This window comes from Dinoponera quadriceps, unplaced genomic scaffold (genome assembly GCF_001313825.1).
Source record: "Dinoponera quadriceps isolate SergipeBrazil2010 unplaced genomic scaffold, ASM131382v1 scaffold5144, whole genome shotgun sequence".
NCBI lineage: Eukaryota > Metazoa > Arthropoda > Insecta > Hymenoptera > Formicidae > Dinoponera > Dinoponera quadriceps.
In genome coordinates this window covers 283,968-306,459 of record NW_014560308.1, presented here as the reverse complement: position 1 = coordinate 306,459, position 22,492 = coordinate 283,968, and the positions used below count along the sequence as shown (strand labels likewise).

Below are 22,492 nucleotides of genomic sequence, written 5' to 3'. Positions count from 1 at the left end.
AAAAATTTGGTGTGAAATTTAACATATTTTTGTCCATTCAAATTTTTCTGTTAATTTAACACAAGGTGAATATGTTCAAAAGTAACATAAATATTATGTAAAAAATTAACACAAAATTAATACGAGCCCTCATACGTTAATCGATACTGAAGCGTAAAATGTATGATTTTAATACTTATTATATATGTTTAATATCGATAAAATGTTGAAATAACATAAACGCAATATATTAAATTAACACACGGATATATGAAAAATTTTAACAAGGACCGATTTTAACACAAGTACAAAATATGTTTTATTGCATAGACCTCAACAGTTGAGCAAATGCGAAAAGTGAAACTCATCATTCTCGGAGAACAGAGAGCGTGCCGAAGTGCCTCTTCGATACATAAATATTAATGTTCATCACGTTTTTGCAGAATGTCCAGCCGTATTAATGACGATATAGCCATAACATAAATAACGCCATTACACAGAACGGCACTCAGGTCTCCGGAGAAAACGTCACGTCGCCGACGTCGATCGCTCTTAATTTTGAGCGGAACGCGAGTCGGTATTTCCCACCGCCGTATCCACCATAATATAATGCATCATTAATAGTATGCAGATAATGGCGTTAAGCGAAGGAAGAAGGGCGAGAAAAGTGAACAATGCAAGATAAGGCGCACGTGAAAGCACATTTTAACGGCGAGGAGTATCAATCACTCTCACTCCCGGTCGAGGAGCATCGCACAAAGGACTCGACGCCAACTTCGCTCACGAAGCCACTTTCTTTTTCGCGGAATTCTAAGCGTCACAGTCAGACTTCCCTCCAGAAAAAGAGAGAGAGAGAGAGAGAGAGAGAGAAAGAGCGTCGAGAATTAATTACTCCCACTTTTCGACGCAATTTTGCTCGCCGTGAGTTAATCGCTATTTCGGGCGAATTCGGCTCGGTACAAATGGTGGCGACTTCCCTCCGGCATTCCGGCCCGGCACAGTACGGACTGAATAAATCGCGCTTTTCGTCGTCTTACGTTCGCAACGTAACGGGGAGAATTGCAAATCGAGATGGTGCTCCGTATCGATGAGGGAAAATACCGGAGATCTGCAACTACATGGATAAACTCTCCCGAGACGCGGCCTAAGTTCCGCGCACTAAAGCCCTTTGTTATAGTGATAAATGCGAACGACATCAGTGCCCGATCTCACGCATAAAATAAAGCGCTAAAGTATTAAGTAAGGCTTACGAGCGGGACTCATAACGATTCACCCTCTCTCGAGTCAAGTGGCACCCACTTTTCGTCTTTGTCACACTCCCCCTTCGCTTCGTCGCAACGCTCGGCGCACTTTTCGCGAGGGTGACAACGAGGCGAAGGAAACTTTTGTTCGGCGTACACTCAGGTGTCATTCCCTCGCTCGCCGCGTTTCTTCCTCTCTTTCTTTCCTTCCTTCCTTTATAAGCACTCTCGTGACAATCGCGCGACTTTCGCACTTCCGTCTAGTTGCAATCAGGCGTCGAGCTGACGATCATGGTAACGAACACTAATAACGCCGACGGTGAATCAAAAAAGTCCGCATAGATAAAACATTAGACTATTAAGGAGATTAATGTTGCAACGACGCGTACAATCCTCGAATATATCAGCTCTCGTCGGGTGCAACGCGCGCTACTGTTACCGCTCCTTTACGAAGGAAGCGCGCATCTCGAGCGTGCTTTTCACGTAACCACGGAACGGGAACCGAGGCGTAGTTATATCACTGGCAAAGCGTTTAAGCGCTGTGCTCGAGGCAACTCAGGGCGCTAGAAACTGAGTGCCGGAGCAATTATAAGCAACGCCGGAAGTCACCGGTCTCCCCCGCCCCGCCAGCGACGCTCACCGTCGTTGTTCCGCTCGCGTCCGTTGTTACCACCTCTTGCGCGCCACCCTCCGACACCCGTCGCTCTCCGCCTTCACCACCGCGGCGCCCTTCGCGCGCTATCGTGCCCCGGGGGTATTTTGTCACCGCCGTAATTATATTTCTCCCTTCCGAATGATTCCCCGACCAGTCGCGTTGCGCGAAAATATCAATACTATCCGTAGCCGACCAAAGGACTCGGACCGCCGCAGCGGGAAGTGATGTAATGCGCGCGACGTGTATCGAGCGTGTGCAAGACAGTCGATGAACATTGTACGCGTAACGTATCCGTTTCGAAATTGACTCGATTAATCTTTCAGTGCGAAAGGAAGACATTCCAATCATAATCATCAATTATTAACGGGAATACCCTTTAGTTATCAGGTGATACAAAAGATTATTTTTACAGAAAGAGAAAAAATTTTCACAAAGAGCAATATGAAAAAAAATGATATGTAACAGTATTGCAACAGATCGTTAAGAGACAGCAATGGCAAATAATAATGATGGCGATGAAAGTGAATCATAATAATATTATTAAATTATTATGTACAATATTTAAGTAAAATTGAAAACACAGGTGAGCAAAGGCAGATCAACAATTAAAGTGACAACTCTAAATATTTTTGACGGGATGTTAAACTTGAAACGTCCCAATACATCACAGCAATCAATAAAACCATTTAGAACATTAAATACAAAGAATAAATCAACTACAATTCTTCTCTTTTCAAAGACGATTTAGATTAGATGGTGAAATTTTGGCTCGGCGTTTCGCGAGAATAATGTTAAAAAAATCGACGTTCTCTGTGTTAATATTTCAACGGAAACTCTTTCTTTCGGCCGGATTGTAACTCTGTTTTCGTGCATATTATACTCTGTACAAATATATGAGGGTTATTTGAAGAATTTTGCTTCCCCGCAGAAATCACAGTCTTATGACCTTTTTGATTCACCGCGCGTCCCGAATGGAAAATATCGATGAAGTTTTCGGGCGGGGAACGAGCCACAATGGGGACGCGTGAACGCGTAACACGGCATGTTTGCTTAACGCAGAATGCATTGAACTGTGAATACAGATAAACGCGTGGCACCGATGAATAAAGTTTTATCATCACCGCAATAATGCCGCAACACATAAAAGCATCACACCTGAGTTATGTATTATCGCATTCCAGTCTTCTTAATTAAATTTTTCATGTCAAGCGCTGAATATGCAGCGCTCGCTGTCCCATATCTGAATTAATATATCCCGCGCAAAGCGTCACGTTAGAATAATATTGGGTTCCGCAATATACAAACTCGCTGAATTTGGATAGTGTAAAGCAGATTGTTCTCTCTCGGAGAAAAAAGAAAATATTCCCGAAACGGTCCCGTGCTCGAGAAACGGAGAAATTGATATCAATTCAACGTTACGGGATATCTCAAAGCGATATCAAATTACTCGACACTCACGTTCTCTACAGTTGGACTCGGCAGCGTCCATTGCACCGTGGAAGTCGCGGCTGCCGCGCTCGCAGGACGTCTCTTGTTCACGAAGTCCACGGGTAGACTGTAATCGTCGCACAGCGATACCTGCGAACAGAAACAGAAGAAACGATGTATATCAGGGCTCGCTTATTATCATTTCCCATTAGTTGCTGCGCCCGATGAGAATTTCCCCTCGAACTTCCATCGTTCCTCGTGTTCCCTTAATGGAGTTCTAAAGTTTCAAGAGAATGACTCTCATCGAATGACGCAAACTCCGGTAACTGAAAAACTTCGGCCGCGCGCTCTTTAAACTCGTATCAGAGTTACGTGACCGGTTTTGAAAACTGGCTTATTTGATTCTTCCCTCCGTTTGCAGGCGAATATCGCCCCCCGTGTGACCATTCCCGCGCGATAACAATTTATATCGCAGTATTATAATATTGAATTATCGTATCATTACGGGTCTCGGTTTCGATGGAAACTAAATTATCTTCGTTTAAATCCTCGGAACTAAGCAAGCCAGTTGTTACTCTCCCCCGGTACAGTTACAGTTACCCTCGACGTTACCGAGGCACGCACCCGCCTTTGCTCAGGGACAGAAGGTAGATCTGAAATATTGCTGAAAAAGAGTGAGAAGGACGGCCGGCGGGCGAGGATCTGCGCTGGGAAGCAATCGGCATCAAGCAGGCGGAGGATTTCTGCCACTCGACAAATCGCAGGGTAAGCAGCGTCCCCGCGCCCTCGAATCCCCGTCGACGCTGACTGGACCAGCTCATCAGCGATATTTACCGTCTGTCGGAGAATCGATCTATCGATGCGTGCTCTCTCGTCCCGCCCGGCGTACACGGTGAAGCTCCGAACACGGCCTACCACCTACGTCTGCGCATGCATATAAATCGAGACAATCGCGGATCCCCAGGGACGGCTTATCGCGCCGGGGGCTCGGGGGTGGTTACGAGAGTCCACGGGGGTGCGCGTCGCTCGGCCCCGCGCTCCGCGCTCTGCGAAGGGAGTTTCGCTCTCGCGCAGGGACCGCGCATGCAAATGGTTGGCGTTTATTGTGAGAAAAGAGCGCCGTATGAATATGTGAAGTGGAGAACGAAACAAAAAAGAGAGAGAGATATGGAAAGAAAAAAAAAACGGACGAAGATAGAGATAAACGACCGAGGGACAACGGAGGTGGGGTGGGGATTGACCGGTTTTCGCGAAGGAGCGGAAATAGCCGCGGAAAGTATCGGCACGCTCTCGTGCCCGTCGAGAAATGATGCAGTTGGCTGGTGGACTTAGCGTCGGTGTAAACGGGTGTAAACGGGATGGAAAAATCAGTTTTGCAGTGAACGCTAAAGTGTAACCGGCCGACTCGGGTAAGTTATTTTGTATGTTTTCATCATGGTGAATGTTGTGCGCGTAGATCCCAAAATTTTCCCCACATCGATAAGTCGCAGGATACTTTCGAGGTGTAGTTTAAAGTAGAGCGAGAACGTGTGTGGTCGGCCAACAATTACGCGGCGGCCGATACGGTCAGCATCATATATATTGTACGCCATATATTCCCTAGACGGAGAGTTACATGATTTTCAGCCTTACACGATATGATCAGTGAAGTTTGCAATATTTTTTCCGATGGGTTTCGCGAAGCAACTCGTATCCCAATGGGAAAATTACTCAAAAAAATTAATTTTCTTGTTGAACCGGGGATACGTTTCGAAACTTATAAAAAAAACCGTTGCAACTTTTTTGTCGCTGATCATACATACAAAATTGAAAATCGCAGAAATAACTCTAGTTATAATGATAGAATTATATAACGGCTCTAATTATAAATAGTTTCGATCTTATATAGGCTAGTTGCCGAAATCGTACTATTAAGGCTATTTTTATGATATTTGTATCATACAGAAAACACGATATAATTTGTTCATACTTTATTTATGTGTTATCGTTCTTTTATTTTATATATTTACCATTGGATTGCACTGATATTCCATAATTATAGAGAAAATTGTATAATAAAGTACGACTTAGGTGGCTGGCACGAATTGGGCGATACTTTCCTACATGTGGAAGGCTAAAAATCGTGCGGTAGGAAAAAGTTTCAATCTGGGGAATAATACAGCGTATATGGTGGCGATTGTATAACCGAGTGATTACACTCGGATGGGATAGATCGTCATTCGGTCGCTGCCGTTGGGACATGTAATTGAAGCTAAGCGGTGTAGTTTTACGTACTTCAGCGGCTTCAGAGCGAGCACCTGCCCCAGACTGAACTGGAATCGTGCACCGGTTGGTACTGCGAGGAAGCCAAATGCGAACTAGGACGGCACGGTAAGACGTGCGCACCGGAAGAAATTCGAGAAAACCGCCAATGTCTGCCGATGGCGGGGATCGAGGATCGCGTTTCGCGTCATCTCGAATTTTAATCGCGCCCCGTCAAAAGCGCCCGCTCGGAGGTATCGGCGAGCGGTGTGCGAATGTTGATTCTGCGCGGAGGAGCATGTTCTTTTTTTCTTTAACTCCGCATAATTATATTTGTATTCCATGGGGCTTATGAGTTATTCATGAATTTCGCATTACAATGTGACGCGCGGCGCGTACCCACGCGCATCTAGCCGATACGGCCGTAAATCACACCGCGCGTAATCCTTAAAGTTTGCCGAAATAGATTTTCCCCGGTGATCCCCGGTGTCTCCCCGGAATGATTTGTTTTCCCGTAAATCTTCGACGCAGGCGTGAATTTTTCCCGGCGCTTGTTATTGAGTGAGGTCGAAAGGCGCGCTCTCCCAGGCCCTCCCAGAGCTTCTATCCCGCGGCCTGACGTTTTATAAAGTATCTATCGCGCTTGTGTGTTCGTGCTTATCGCGTTCTCGAGAGAGGACACGACGCGCGCGCTCCCACAGTTCCGCGGGTTCTCGCGTTTCCGCGCGGCACTTTGCGCGGTCGAGATTAAGCCGGAATATTTAGCAAATGTTTCACATAAATCAAAGCGACGCAATATGTTCGGAGTTCGAAGCGAAGCTATGTAAATTCATGGTAATGCCGCTGGCCACCCTGCAGCGAGGAGTTTCGATTCCAGCCGAGAGGGGGTAAAGAGCGCATTGGGGGACGAGAGCAAAGAGAGGGAGTCGAGCGCGCGGTAGCGAGAGCAGAAAGGAGCAGGGAAAGTCCGAAAGGAAAGAGAGAGAGAGAGGGATCGAGTGGTTGCGAGAGGAAGAGGGAGACGACGAGGGCGACGAGCGCGTATTTCATGAACCCCTAAAGCAGCCCTGAGCATTGCGGCGACCGCCACAATCCCATTCATTCTCTTTATGGGCTCCCAAGTATTCGGGAGCGGGCTTGAATAAATCGGAAATTTGCCCCGCGGGGAGCAGCTCGGCCCTTCTCGCGATTTGCCTGCGACTTTCGGCCGGTCATCCTCGAACCATCGGACGCTTCGTTTTCGCGCGTGATGCGCGAAACTGCGATCGTTAATCCCAAACCGGTCCGCCTGGAGGCCGCGCGTGAATTGTTCGGACGATAACGCGAGCTTTCCGACGATCATACGTCATATGATAACAATAATAATTTAGCAGCTTCCCTTAAGTGGCATACTTCGGCGATCCAATCAATATTCTCGCATAATAGGCGAGTGCTTTCGCGGTTACGACGGTCTAGTTCGACTACCGCGGTAATAGAAAGGGATATTAACGATTGTGCTCGCCGGGCCCCGGTCATGTGAACCGGAATGTTTATTCCGAGCGAACTTCGACACATTCCCGACCGTCGTTTACGAGCGCTCGTCGAAACTCTGCGGCCGCTTTAATTCACTTCATTAAATATTTCGCATCCTCGCGTCGAGAGAGAGAGAGAGAGTTTCGAGCTCGCGCTCTCGTAAATCCGATTTCAGGAACGATAACGTGTGCAAAAGCGCACACAGGGGTGCGATGTATAATGCAGATATCTTCTTTAAAATAAGCGTGCACGTAAAATTGCACGCGAATGCGGAAGCAACACTGACGCTGAGCACAATACTCCCGATTATATCCGAAGTGCCGTTAAATCGCGACGCAGTGTACCGGCTGAATTGTACAAACAGATCGATCACGATGACATAATTAACCCTAACCGGGAAGGGTTACACGACTTGAATAGTTAAGGGTGCTGATGCCTCCGTAGAATCCCTAAATGCCGGTCGGCGCTTCGAGAGAGCGAACGAATTTGCATCTGTGGTTAACGAATAGCCGTCTCGTTTTCATTCTCCTACCGAGTACGCAGCGCGCAAAAAGAAGCGGCGTTTTGCGCACATTTGTAAATTAACATCGAGCTAAACTCTCGTCTTAATTACCTCGTCAACTCGGCCGGTCGCCGTGATTGCATTCTTCAGTGCTGCCTCGCCACGAGAGGCAAACGAAACGCGACACGCTCCTCGGCGCCACGTTGGACGAGCCAGGCCATAAAGCACGCCGTAAAAGGAACTAAAGATCGATGAACAGGGCTAACTATGATTGACGACGAGCGAAAGTACGCACCCGCCGGCCGCACGCGGTCTCTTCGGGGACTCGCTCGTCTCATTTTCCGCATTACGGCGATCCGATTTATTCTTACGCCGCGAGATAAACACGTTAAAGTTTCGCGAACTCCGCTCTCCGGCGGAACACGGATAGCGAATTCACCCGGGGCTATTCGATGTCCTCCTCCGATAGCAACGTACGTCGGCCGCCGACGACCCGATATCTTCTTCATCGGGTATTTCCCATACGTGCTCATCGTTCTTCTCTCTTATTTTCTATTTCCTTTCTTCTCCCGTCGTCCCCGTTCGTTAGACGGCGCCCGGGGCGGCCCGACGATGACGAGTTGAAAAATCCTCCTCGATATATTCGCGAAGATGACGAGGCGCACGAGAACCTTGAACCCTGAAATCGAGTGGTGGACGACGGCTGCGAATCGGCTGCGCGACGATAAAAGGGAGCCACATAAAGAGGGATCCATCGGCCTTGGAATTTATCATCGAAAGATCCTCCCGTCGCGTTTCTCCCACATTGCGCGACAAGAGATCTCTTCGAAGAGGCGTTAATGGATTTCGCCTCACCCGGCGATTGATGGTTCGATCGATTTCGCGAAGAAGAGCGCGATTCGATCACGACGCGTCACGGTGGATGAAAAGGTGCGCTCGCACGAATCCACGCGAGAGTTTGAGCACACCCGGATGGAGAGACACGCGGAATTTTGACACTCACAACGCCGGTGTACTGTATCGATAGGTTTCGTCGTTCGAAGGCACAAAGACGCGAAATACCGAGATTACACAATTTAAGGGCAACCGCGGAACATCTGGGTGTCCTTTCGTCTTCATTTAAGGGACCCGCGTCTCCCTCGTCCATTCGATGTACTTTGGATGCCCCTTCCCTCCTCCACGATCGAACGGAAATGCCTAGCGAAGGACTACGGCCCTTTTTGCCGTATCTGCAGCCCTTTGTGGGGTCACGAAGGGTCCGGCAGGTTGCTCAAAGAGAACGAAGCTCGCTTCAAGTTCAAGGAGGAACTCAGAGGACGGTGTAGAACGAGCAAAAGCGGGTCCTAGCAATAAGACAGACTAAGGGTCAGCACAACAGTCCCTAATCATTCACCATCCTCGGACACGCTTCATCTTTCTTGCCTCCCCGAGCTCCTCTTCCTCTTCTCTATATTGCGACGCCACGAGAGCTTCTTTACATACGATATATGTAAGAGGATATACCTGTTCTCGAAAATACGGCGGCACGAAAGCGGAATGTGAAGGTATAAACATGCATTCCGTGTTAAATACAAAAGAGAGTAGTATTTGGCGTATTTCCCCTTTCATTCCCACTTCCCTTATATAATTCTTATATAATTTTATGTGCGACACGTTTTCTCATCCTACGAAATATCCTTTGTGGCAAAGTTTCGGACTGTCGCGTTTCGGGGGTTTGTGGAGAGACGCGACGGATCTCCTTCAACTTTCGCGCTCTCGACGACCCACGAGGATCGGAGGATTCTCTTTCATGACGCTCAATTAGAACAAGTACCGCGCCGAGGACAGAACTTAGAATCTCGAAACTTCGACTTCGTGCCGACGTGTCTCCGCCGATAGATAGACTTAGTCGGACATGCAGCTTCGAGTGCGCGTGTTAAACGGAGTCGTTAAACTTCCACTGGGACGAGGTGGGACGTCGGACCGCTTAACGTATCGCCGCTCTCTCTCCGGCGACCCTCCGGGTAAAAGTTTAAACAGCACTCGAAATGAAACGCGCGGATTCCCCACAATAGAACTTTACGGCCGTGGAAATCGCTCCCTCGGTGCAAAAATAATTAATTTCTCCCGGCAATCAGACTGTCGCGCGTTAAAACGTCAATTAACTAACAATATGATTCTTCAAATTTAACCGTTTTCCTCTTTACACGCGCATCCCGCGTGCAATAGGTTACATAATAGCGGGGAAAAATTTCAGAAGGTTAAAAAGTTCTCCCGAAATACAATCAACGGGCTCTCCACGCGGTAAGACTACAATTTCATTTAATTACGAAGCATGATTTATGTCGCTAACTCGTATACGAAGAAAATTAATGTCGCTGCTGTAGCAGAACAATTGTTGCTACTACATATTTGTTGCGACGGCAATAAAATTTAGTTGTCATGTTCAAATCAGTAAATTATTCGTAATTGAAAGCAGAAACATTTTCCGGAATTTACCAACGATGCATCTTCCATGTTTCATGTTGTCTGTTACGTTCCTACCTCGAAATCCTCTTCTTAATTATACGAGTTGTTGCATCATAACGCCGAATACTCATGCGATACGTAAATGCAGAGTCAGCTGGCTTTCCTACCAATATTCAAGGTTTCGCGCCCGATAAATCCGTTTTCGGAATTCTGCAGATACTTGGCGATGCTGAAAAACTGATACTGATGTGATTCAAGTAACGCTCCCTCGCAAGATAATCCGGTACACCCCACATCGTGGGAAGCTGCAAACAGCGCGGAAGGGTTGCGCCGAATCGCGGATACCTGCACGTACGCACACACAGTCTCCGACCCCCGCAGCGTGCGTTCTCGCATAGTCGCAGGGAACGCTGTGATTGTTCCACCGGTTTCTCTATTGGGATAAACGTCGTCCCCTCCTTATCACCCCTCATCCTATGATGGAAAGGGTCCTCCTCGGTCGCGGGAACGGAACCCCATCGCCTAAGGGGCTGCTAATTGATTTTAGAAGTTCCTCCTTGGGACTACCCCCAGCCCGTTGGAACATCATAGAGCCCCTTCGGCTGAATTTTCCGAAAAGGCGCGGCGGGCGCGCCACCGTCACGGCGAGAAAGCGGCCTGCTCCTAAGTCGTCTTAGACGTTTCTCTGTGAACCGGCACCGTTCTCGGCCACCCTTGTTTCTTGTTAAACGGAGCTCAACGACGACCCTCGACGACCCTCCTTGTCTCGGAGCGCTTGAAGAGATCGAAGCTTTTCGCCTCTTTCCATAACGAGTCGCTGTCGGATTTCTGCATATGCCGGGAATCCTGTTATCCCCGGCTGCGACGCTCAATAATCAGATGTATATCTCGTGAGCTTAACTAACAATGTTCTGATATTGAGCGCGCTCTGCGATATATGTCTGGATCATCTTCTTGTATTCATCGTATGCGTGCAGTAAGTAGACGAAGGCCCGTTGTTATAAACGAATAAAAATGACACGTCGGAAGAGAGATGACGGTAATAAGATCCAAAGTCATTCCGACGACTCGCGTCGTGAACTTGTCATAAGTGGGAGAAGGGATACATATGCTAGTCGTAATCACTGGCGCGGCAACAATGCATCCCTCAAGGCTGAGACTCCCCATACCGGGTTTTACCCTGCTTCTTCGTTGTAGCGCGCTCGCCGACATTCATCCTCTTTTCCCAGCAGCGGCGTTTGTAGACGCGCGTGTATGTATGCCTGTGCGTATATATATATATATATATATATACATGCTCGTGTATGTGTGTGTGCTTGACGCTCGAACGGCCGCACAATGAGCTTCCGGTTTATTAAAATCCCGCCTACCCAGACTCGCTCGTCGATCGGCCGTAGACAGCAGCGGTCTAAAACGAATTCGCGCGTACCCGCGTTTCGCTTGTGTCTGCTCGAACAATGCGTCGTGAAATGTCACGCGAGGCGATCTCGCTATAACATTTTTTTCCTCTCCATTCTCCCCGGCGTAGAACCGACGTGAGCGGAAGCACGAAGTCGCACGGGTGTGTAATAATCTCTCCTTGCCGTTGCGTAACTTCGCGGTTTCTAATTAACCGTGCGCGGCCGGGCGAGTCACGCTTAACTCGAGATACACGCCCGAGATTACGGAATACTGAAAATCTAAGCGCGCGATATGCGGCGTTTCGCACGCGGTGGCGTCTGGCTCGCGCGCAAATTGTGCAAGTTCGCGCCGTCGTTACCGAACTCGCTAACGATTGTTTTACGGTGGCCGGAGAGCTTCCAGCTGAAACTGAAGTCGCTACCGAGACGCAACCATGATCCGCGTTATCGCGTCTTCGCACTTCGGCGAGCACAGGACCAAACCCCTTCGGGCTCGCGTCACGGGAAAACACAAACTCGCGCTAAGGAAGCCAACCTCGTTAATAACTCGCGGTACATTTCACGCGCTTCGTTTCCGGCGGCATTAGTCGACGTTGATCTGGATTAAAACGGGTCCCTCGCTGTTAACGACGGTTGACTCTTATCTGGGCAAGGCTCCGTCTTTCTCGCTCGGTGACGGATTACGTGACCGCCGAGTAAGTCAAGTTTAATGCGTGCGGTGAATCGCATTCGGCGCCGTTCGGCCGCGAACACTCTATTGCCATTTGGTACGTGTACATATGTTTTTTCCAAGATGAATATGTCACGAGGCATGGTCTCTATTCACAATTTATAGGAAATCATTTCATGCAGTAAATCCAAATAGCCGGATATCCGAGGAATCTCTGAAAAATTTAGTAATATCTGCTAATACATCTTTGTTGTACATTAATATGTCTACTGTATTTTATTGTTGTCGCAACGTACACGTAATAATAACGACGATTTTGCCGTACTGGAAAAAAAGTACTCTAAAATTTATTCGCGGGATATAAGGTGTATTTCATCGAAATAACCCTTATTTCTGTGAAATAAACCTTATTTCCCTCTGTGAAATAAACCTTATATCCTACAAATAAATTTTTCAGCACTTTTTCTTAATATACAACAGCAAAATGATTTTTCTCTCATGTTTGTTATGTTTGTTGCTTGAATACTCCCGACGTGATTTATTAGTGTACCTCCGCCGACCGTTCGATAACGGAAACGCCGGTGAAATTTCGACTGCAATTCGATATCCCCGGGTTTTCGTAGCTTAACGCGAAATTGAATATCATCGCTTAGCAATTGACAATCATCCATCTCAGTTAACGCTCCACATTTCAGCGAGTATGTTGAACGTAAATGCTCCCGATATCGCTTAATCTGAGTTTAGCCGTAGTCGCTTTGCAGATGATCGTGCCGGCAGTTTACAAACGCGAGAGATTACGGTGATATTTTCTATCCAGCCGCTTCTGTTGCGGGACCAATTTGAGATTGGTAAGCATGACAAACGTTCGCGACGTGCCGCAAAATAACGAGGGTTTCCCGAGGATTATGTGCGAATGAGTGACATTTTTTTCAAGCTCGCCAGATAACTCCTCAAGTCAAGAATTAGGCATGCTAAGTGTTTTCTTTATAGATCTTAATTTCACTTTTTTAATTGTCACTTTTGCATGCTTGTGTGAACGTATGGTTACAAGGTTGAAAAATAGCACATTATTTATAATGCCGTTATTGTTAAAATGAATGGTGGTAACGATAGTTTTCTGAATTACATTTATGAATAAATAATGAATAACAATAACAAGATATTTTAAAAACATAACATATTTTTTTCGACCTTTCATAATTATAAACAAATAAAGTCAATAGATATCACATGTCAATGTAAGCTGTTATAACACAAATTTGATATGAAATTATTCTCACTTGACGTAAGTGTATGATGTCATGCTTTGCGTAGAAATTCTATTTTATGCAAATTTATATGATCAGTTACACAGTCTCCCGGTATACCAATAATAATTGAACAAAGTTGCGAGGGAGATATTTTATCAAATTGTCCTCATGAATATCGAAATATTGTTATCAGAATATTTGAAAGCGCTACCATATCTGCCTTTTGCCCTTCTCCGTTTAAAAATGCAAGCGGCAAACGCGGAATATTTGTACACAATCAGGATGGTACATTCTTGTCCTACCGCATTAGGCAGATTTCGAGCTGTGCGTCAGACTGGCGAGGCAAACACGATCCCGTCAAAATGAACGCGCCGACGAACATTGATTTCCGCCTCCACCCCCGACTTTCTCCCCCTGACGCGATCGGTCGGCTGGTCTCCCAGGATCGACACGCATCACGCGCGCATACGTGCATAATTAACGCGACGTGCCGATCGGCCTAAACGCTGAATTTTGACGTACAAATCCGCAGCAACACGCGGATCGGGACTAACGACGCCACATCGCGCCCCGAAACTTTTCGATACGCCGCCGCAACATTGAATGCCTAACACCGGGTCTGCGGCAAACCGCGGCCACCGGTCTCAATTATATGTCCCTCTCGAACTGACAACCGCAAACGTAGAGTTCCTCTGCGACTCTCGAAATGCATTATTCGCGCAAGTTCTTAGGGGTTCAAATTCGCCCGCTTCAAAATACTTGGGTTTCGCAAGTTTTCCTCTTCAAACAGAGAGAGGAGGTCTCATGGAGAAAACAGTCTGCGGCCGGCGTAGAATGTCAATTAGATACGCGGGGAATGCCTGTGCGCGGGTCATACCGAGGATAATCGCGTCCTCGGCGATAACGGCGTTATCGGCGAAGCAATTTCGGCTCACGACACGGCGGTACTGGCGGTAACAATTAAGCCGCACAATCAGACGATCGCACTCGATCACGGTCGGGCTAGTCCGAGGGGTGACGGGATTCACCGTTGGATCCCCGTTGTCGTCGACGTGTCCTAATACGTCCTCGAATGCCCCGAAGCCTACGTACGGATAGGTCCGAGCCTTCGTACGTACCTACCGACACTTAATTAATTCACTTTGCGCCGGACTCTCGTAATACGGGATCGGGCTGCCTAAGAGCCCCAAGGCAGTAATTGATTCAAATGCTGCGAAGGGGTATTACCGATGTTACTAGATGTTATATACTGGCGTAGATACGGTTGCCGTTCCCGCCTGGTCGCGCCACTGCCATGAGTCATGATGCGTCACTTGATTATCCAGTTTGCACAGCTTATTTATCTGCTTGCCATTAGTAAGATGTCACGTGTCATGTGTAGGGAAACGGGCATCTATATCTGTGCCGTTATAATATTTCAATCGTGAAGCAATGTACCAATCCTTTTTTTATTTCAATATTGTGCATAATTAAATTCCTTTCCCAGATTCGATGACATAGTGCTAAATTCAAGCAAACAATCCTAATACTCCAATACTCCTTGGTAAATTTTTATTTGGATTATATATATTTAAAAAATTGTAAGAAAACCGGTTGCGACCGACTTATGACCGACTGTACACATTATAGCATGATATGGCAACGAAATATTTGAAGGAGAAAATAATTAAGAAAATTGATATATTTTGCATTACGAATGGTCGTAGTTTACGTGTGTTTAAACAATACCAGTCGCCCTTGTTGCATGTAGTTCCTGTTACCAAACACAGGAAAGACATCAGTTTATGGAATGAAGAAATTACAACTACAGCATGACTAATTACCGTCCGTTAATTGCGATGTAAAAAGATCACGGGAGCATTGTTAAGACGGACGTCGAGGGGTGTCGAGGTTGGCGCTGAAAGCGGGAGGAACTTTTCGGGACGTTACCGCAGCGTGGAAATTCTGCGGCAGCGCGAAATCCGGCCGTGGAGGGACGTCGAGGGCGCGAAGAAAGAACAGAGAAGAGAAGACGGATGAGTACCGATGGGGCGGTGATTAATGTAGACGGCGCCTCTGTATAATTACTTAATTAAATTCATACATCACGCGGCATTACACGATGTACACATGAGGAGAGCGAGAGAGGGACGGAACAAGAGATCCGGTCCCTCTACGTAACGACGACCCTGCGGATGCGGAGCTTCTATTCGGATCGTATCTCTAACCACCCCATAGGAACACGACGGGGGTGGCTAACTCCTGACTCATCGACACCGGCGAACGGCGCAGACCACGATTGGCCGCTCGTACTGGTTGAAAAACAAATTACGGTTACGCGAGAAGGTGAAGAAGGGTGAGGATATCTAGCTGGCCGGTTCTTCGGAAAACCGTGTCCACGTTGTGAGAACTAATTCCATAGTTTTAAGGGTTTCTGGAATTGGAATGGCTCGGGTCATTGCTAATTGGGTGCTGTACCGGTTAGATTGCGGTCACCTTGTTAGCGATCCCGTTAACTCCACTGTGAAATATATATATATATATATATGTACCATCGGGCAAATGAATGTAACTCCTCTCGTCGGCCAGTATACGTGCTCGTACGTGTTAGCGTGCGAACGAATCACTACGTGTGCACGCTAACTCGCTAACAAGGTACCTAACAAATCGAGCAAGAAATTCACTTTTACCGCGAAACCTATGATTTACACGCGAACCGTCAATTCAATTTAACCGGAAATTTGTTTTATTCTCTCCTCTATTCGTTCTTCCCCCTTCTTTTTATTCGCGTCAACTATCAATGTCGATAACTTGTGAAAAAAAAAAAATTTAGAAATCGATTGTTTTCATGTAATTATTGACTCATGAAAAATAATTTCCGACCTGAATTGTGTAACAGGTTTCTTCCTAAAAGTTTTTATTCTAACTTTGGCATTTGTGATATATTTTTAATCCCTGTCCCGTTAAATTCTCTGACGCTCTGAAGAACGCGACAGTTCATTATCGAGATTTATAAACGAATTTTTTTTAATCCAGTTATGCAAGTAGATGAGAAATAATAGCAATCCGTTGAATTGTAGAAAAGTCCCTTAGTCCGTAGATAATATCCGCCAAGTGAGAACGCATCGGCTGAAAAACATTTCCAGTTGATTGCTAGAAATGTCGGGAAGCTCGAAAGGGGTTTTGCCGATGGTCGAGAAGAGGCGGGAGAGACGACGGGCGTGGGGACGCGCGGGGCCGAGGGGTGGCGCGGAGGATCTCTGAAAACAGTGATCACGTTTTTTTAATTAAACCGAAAGTTAGACTCCCGCCGGCCGGGGCCCCGGAACAATCGGCTCGCCGGAGTTTAATCACGACGTAATAATGACGACAAATAAATTAAACTGGCCCGTTACGCTGTCCGCCTGATCATCCCTTCGAGAAAAGATTGCACGCCGGAAACAGGAGAGCGCCGAAACGTTTCAATAAACGGCCGGAACCTGAGCCATTCCTTTCCAGCGGGATTAGTTTCCCGGGCAAAAGCGATCAGAAACATCGGTCTTAAATAATCTCGTTCTCATCGATAGCGAACGGATATTTCTTCGCGTTTTATACTCGCTGACCGAAAAAAATCCAAAAGCTTATTTTCGTTATATATATATATATATATATATATATATATATATAATATATACGCTGGTATATCTCGTTGGACGAAGGTAATCGGGAAACAACAGTCGAGTATCGATCGTTGCACCACCGTCCCACCGTTGAAGTAGAAGATCCACTTGAAGTGCGAAAAATGTCGAGAGGTCCCAAGACCTTCTCGCAAACAACAAAACAAACACTATCGAGGTAACAATGAATTAACATTATGACCAATTCCGAAAACTGCACTCGTAAATTCAAATTATTGAGAGAAAGAGAGAGAAAGGATGCACCGCCACTCCGCCGTCGCTATAAAGTTTCATCGCGGTGTAAACAAATCCATCGAGAGGAAAAGACAAGCACGATTTTGTTGGCGTCTTTACGGAGGCTCCAGCTCGAAAGATGAATTCGAAACGCAATCGCAACGCGAAAACGTATTTTTCTCCGATGAAAGTACTCTCGAACCGCAGTTTACTTTGTCTGCGAAATCACAGACGTTGCACGATAGTGCCGAAAGGTGAAAACATCGCGGGCTCATAAAGCGCACTTCCGGCGCTGATTTGCACCGCATGTTTGCAATTCCATCGAACGGGGTGTCCGCCGGAAATTGACTGCTGGCGGAATATAAATCGGGCAGACCGTCGCCACACCAACCTGCGATTTAACCCGTTCAATGTTATACCGAGGCCCACCCTTTCAGGCCTCTCTGTAGCCTTTTTTAAAACCATTTCGCGAATTAGAGAATAACGGGGATAAAAATGGTAGACTCGATTAAAGGGTACTCGGCGACTTATTTATGAATTTCAGTTAACGCGTCCATGACGCGTATCGCATATTCGACCGGCGCGATTGTACAATTTAGCTACTGTGATCGAATGGGAAACGCTTCGAACAGATATTGCAGATGCAATACCTCGACAATACGGAGGATACGGCTGGGACAATACACGTGACGTTGGAGGTGCTAATTCAGCCGCCGGTGAGTTTGCGCGCTTATGCTAAAGGTCGCCGATGTTGAATCAGTGCCGGGGTGGATGACGGGAACGTGCGAAATGCATGCACATGCACGAAATCGGCCCGAGTTTACGATCGGGATTCTAGCTGGGAAAACGGACGTTGTCCGGCTCGTGAAATGCTATTCTGACTTCCGCGAAATGTAGTGGGGGCGCAAATTAACGTTAAGAGAATATCCCTGACTTGTGTGTGTCTATGTGACTATTAATCTCAAATTTCCAATTTGAATTGAATTTAACGCGGTGTATCTAATAATATGCAGAAACATGTGATACACTGTTTCTAAAAAACAGTGATAATATATTGATGTATTGATTAAAATTTAACGACGTAATATCCCGCGTCGTAAGCCCCCGTACTCTCTCTCTCTCTCTCTCTCTCTCTCTACGCAAAATGAATACGTAATTATCTCTACCGCGTCTTTGGATTTAGCGACGCGGGTCCCTCTAGGCGTGTCGTTGTATCAGTTCGAGACGGTTCCACCCCCGACACGGTGGTGTGTTCGGAGAATATTTCGCCTTACCGCCCGGCTTACAAGTTCTCCATGATTTGTTCCCGAGGGAAAGACCCGTCTCTCTCGATCTTGAAGGATCCGAAGTCGGGGCTGCTCGTATTTGTTAACAAAGACGACAATTCGCTGGTGAATTATGCGGGATTTGTTGACGAAACCGCGATCTTCGCCGTTCGATACAAAGTAACTGCGATGTGTCTAACGTGTGTAAAAAAATAGGCACAAAAAGAGAAACACGTCGACGGAGAGAAGAGACTGCGAATAGGCGTGCGAGGAAGCGCGATTAATCATCCCCGAAATGGTAATCATCAGCGCCCTGTCGAGTTCGAGGCGGTCCTTCCTGAATGAGTCATACGGTAGGGCGACGAAGGACTTGCTCCCGAGTTCATGAAATATTCGAACTGCGAGCAACTGAGCCGCTTGCGGGGGCCATCAACACCTGCGGTCGGGGCAACATATAACTCCGAAAACTTCCCGCCACGTATTACCACCGAAACTTCATTTCACGAGGCAATCGTAAAGCTGTTAGTTTGTACCGCGAGGGTACCGTCCAAAACGGAACAATTTTGCCCAGTTTAACTTCCGCCGCTGTGCAAACGCGAGAAAATGTATTCCGTTGATCGTTAGCGCATGAACTTTGACGATTATCATTTTCGTTGCAGTTTAACCCGCGGGACACGTCGTAGGCCGCCGATAAAAGCCGACGGTGTCGTCGTTCCCGCATCGACAGTGTGATTCACTTTCGCTCTGTACGAGCGTGTTGGCACAGAAAAACAGTGCAACTGTTTGGAAAATTCGTGAATCTGATCGGCGTGTGCTCTCAATCTTATCTCACTAAAGATTTTATCACACAACTATGCATATCTGAATTTAATGCTATTTTGAAGAGTACTTATTTGCACAAATAATTGATTTAAATAGTATTCCATTGGCCTTTTCCAAGATTATAAATATCTTTAAAACGTTGGAATAACAATTTTCTTTCTTTGCATAACAAATTATTTGCGTATCGTTTGAGCATATTACTTTATTTATAGTCGTTTCCCTAGCAGTATTTAGTGGCACAAAGAATTTCTTACCGAATGTTATTTAACTAAATGATTTATATCAATAAATGCTATTCAAAATAGCTGTAAATTCGGATATTGTGTATAGCTACGTAATAAGATCTTTATTGATGTGAAAAAGAAATAACCTATATGACTCACGTGATATATCGTGGCATCTTCTGATCCACGTGTGACCCAGCACGCTAATTCGATAACTATAAGCAACTCTCATTTAAACATTACTGTTCTAACGCAATCTTGATAAATGAGAAACGGCTTTGTTTGGAGAGTCAAGAATTTTCCGGTGCGGTTATCCCGGGACATGCGTGTTACGATTGAATTCGTCCGCTTTGACTCGACGGGAGTCACTCCGCCGGGAGGAACCGCGACCGCGATTCTAGCGGCGGATTTAATTTCGCTATTCAATTCGCCCGCGCGACTTCCCGACAACTCTCCCGCGCTCCGCGGTTTTTTCGTCAAAACACGAGAGAGGTGAAAAAAAGAAAGAGAAAACCCTCGTAAATCCGGCCGAATCACAATGGTCGCGCCCGTAATAAATATCGCCACGCGAACACCTAATGGGGGAGAGACCGTTTCGGCGCGGACCTCGATGATATTGTTTATGGCGCCTACGTACGGGAACGCGATATAATGGAAATTCCGGCGTCCGGCCGACTATTTATGGGACAACGTCATGTGGCGGCACGCACCATCGTGTAGGCCGAAGAACGAACGTCGCTCCTCGTAGTATAGTATAGACCACCCCCGCAGGGACGACTATTACAGGACGACCCTTCTTCGCCCGACACCGCGCCATGGTTTCCCATGGTGATCGTCAGCGGGGTGCATTGCGGTCGTCGATATCAGTGTTGCAGCAGGTGCGAAGGGCGAGGAGCAGGTGAGAAGATGCCGATCTCAGTGCGTGCGCTTTACACGAGAAAGTTCCATTAATGTCAAGCAGCACGGAGAAGTCTACGTATCAAAAGATATATCAATTGCTTGCACAGTAAAAAAATTTTGTGTTACAAAATTACGCTTATGGTTCGCCCAAATTCTTGTGTTACTTTAATAAGGTAAATATGTTAAGAAGTAATATGTTAACAAGATGAATATGTTTATTTAATATATTTGTGTACTTCTCAACATATTCCCCATGTTGAAGTAACACACAAGTTTAGATGGATTGTTAGTGGTGCAAAATATTTTCACGTGTATAGAAGCAAACATACACTGCAAATCTGAGTGTGTTATTTTAGCTGAGGCCTTCTTTGCCGTTTCTTGACGTGTCTCGCCGTTTTTCAGTCACGTCATTTAACACGATTGGACGTGTCAACTTATAATTTAAAACGATTAAGCGTTTTAATGGACGTAACTTAAAGAGGCGAGAAAGATGAAATATGAAGAGAGCTCCGGTCAAATGTGTCATTTTGAAACACTTATGCGAGTAAAAATAACAGACTTGGGTTGGCGATGTGAGCGCAATGTATCATTAAGACGGATAATATTACGCGAGAAATTGAAATGAATTTTGATCTAAGATCGCGGTAATCGCGCGATTCGCCGCCGGTAGTTCGGTGAGTTCATTAAATCGTCGATTTCGGCATCCTGCTGTCGCGATCGAAGGGCGATATCGGAGCGTGTGTACCGAAGATAAGGCCGACCACCGATGATGGTGTACCCGTACTGCATTTCTCGGTGGCGACCCTCTTACCCACCTTCCCGTGGGATTATGTCCCCCGGGCTACATTTACATACACCGTTCGTCTGTCTGGTACGAAAAGTGGCGAGAGTAGAAGAATTCAATAAAAGACCGGTCCATTGTCTCGAGATTCCAGCGTGGATGAGCCGAGATCTCGAGATCATCGGAGACTTGATGGAGAGCGGATCAAACACGACGGGAAAGTTTTAACGAAATCCCCGGGAACGTTTACTCAAAATTGCGAAGCCTCCCGCCTCTGATCTCTCGTCGTCTTCCACGCACGTTGTACAAAGATACCTTCGGAGTTCGACGTGACAAAATAGTTGCCGGTCGCTAAAAATAAAAGTGACCTTTAACATGATACGCGCCGTGGACATTTTCCATCGGCCAATCGCCGGAGAAGATGGTTGACAATGCACGCGAAAAAGCATGGGAAGGAAACAATAAAATCCCATCGAGTGTCTGGCGAATGATACGCCGATGCCTCGAAAGTTTATTAAGCCCTATCCATCAGGGGTGGCTTTCGGCTCGCGACGAAAACGCGTTTTTTAATTTAACTGTCAAAGCATCAGTCGCCAGTTTTACGATCACGTCAATATCCCCTCCCGGTTTTAACTTTTTGCTTCGCGCTTGTCCGTCTCGCAACTGGGTTAAACGTCTGACTGGACGTGCGACGATTTAAACGAGCCATATATAATCGGAATTGGAGTTTCCTAAAATGTAACGTGCGCGGGGATAGATACGAGTGCCCGAAGCTACTTCGTTACTCATTCGCGCGTGATCTTATTATCGCTTGAAAGTAAAGCGATTGTTATTCCGAGTAACGACGAGACATTTGGAACGTAACCGGAGAAGAGCACGAAGAGCGATAAAACAGCCAGTGCGAGAAACTCAAGAGAGATACCTTTTTTTTTTCTGCTCCACGGCGAGAGCGAGCTAATATATAATTTAGGAAATTGAGATCGTGCTGCATCGCGGCTTAAAGTATCAAGACGAGGAGAGTAAGGAAAGAGCGAAGCGAATGAGAGAAGTCTCGAGCGAGTCGCCGACTCCTTCCAATGTTAAAGGGCATTGAAGGAATAATTTAAGTGAGTGAGGGATTATTCGTGGTAGGTACATCCCTACCCCCGTGGATTCGTAGGATCATAACAAATGGCTCGGAGCACCCTAATGGAAATAAAGAAGAACGCCGGAGGTGTTGTCGGCGCGGAGTAACAGCTTCCCGACGAGCGGGATAAAGAACGGAAATACGACGGGCTAAAACCGCGCGCGACCGGGAGAAAGCGT

At 46.5% G+C, this 22,492-nt stretch overlaps 1 protein-coding gene across 1 annotated transcript in view; it reads right to left on the bottom strand.

Moving 5' to 3' along the window:
* The window catches only part of LOC106750688, an 82,141-nt gene that overhangs the window by 31,535 nt on the left and 28,114 nt on the right, over positions 1-22,492 (bottom strand). The window contains exon 3 of the mRNA XM_014631190.1: positions 3,334-3,453. Coding sequence (XP_014486676.1) covers positions 3,334-3,453 — 120 coding nt within the window. The remainder of the gene's footprint in view (positions 1-3,333; positions 3,454-22,492) is intronic.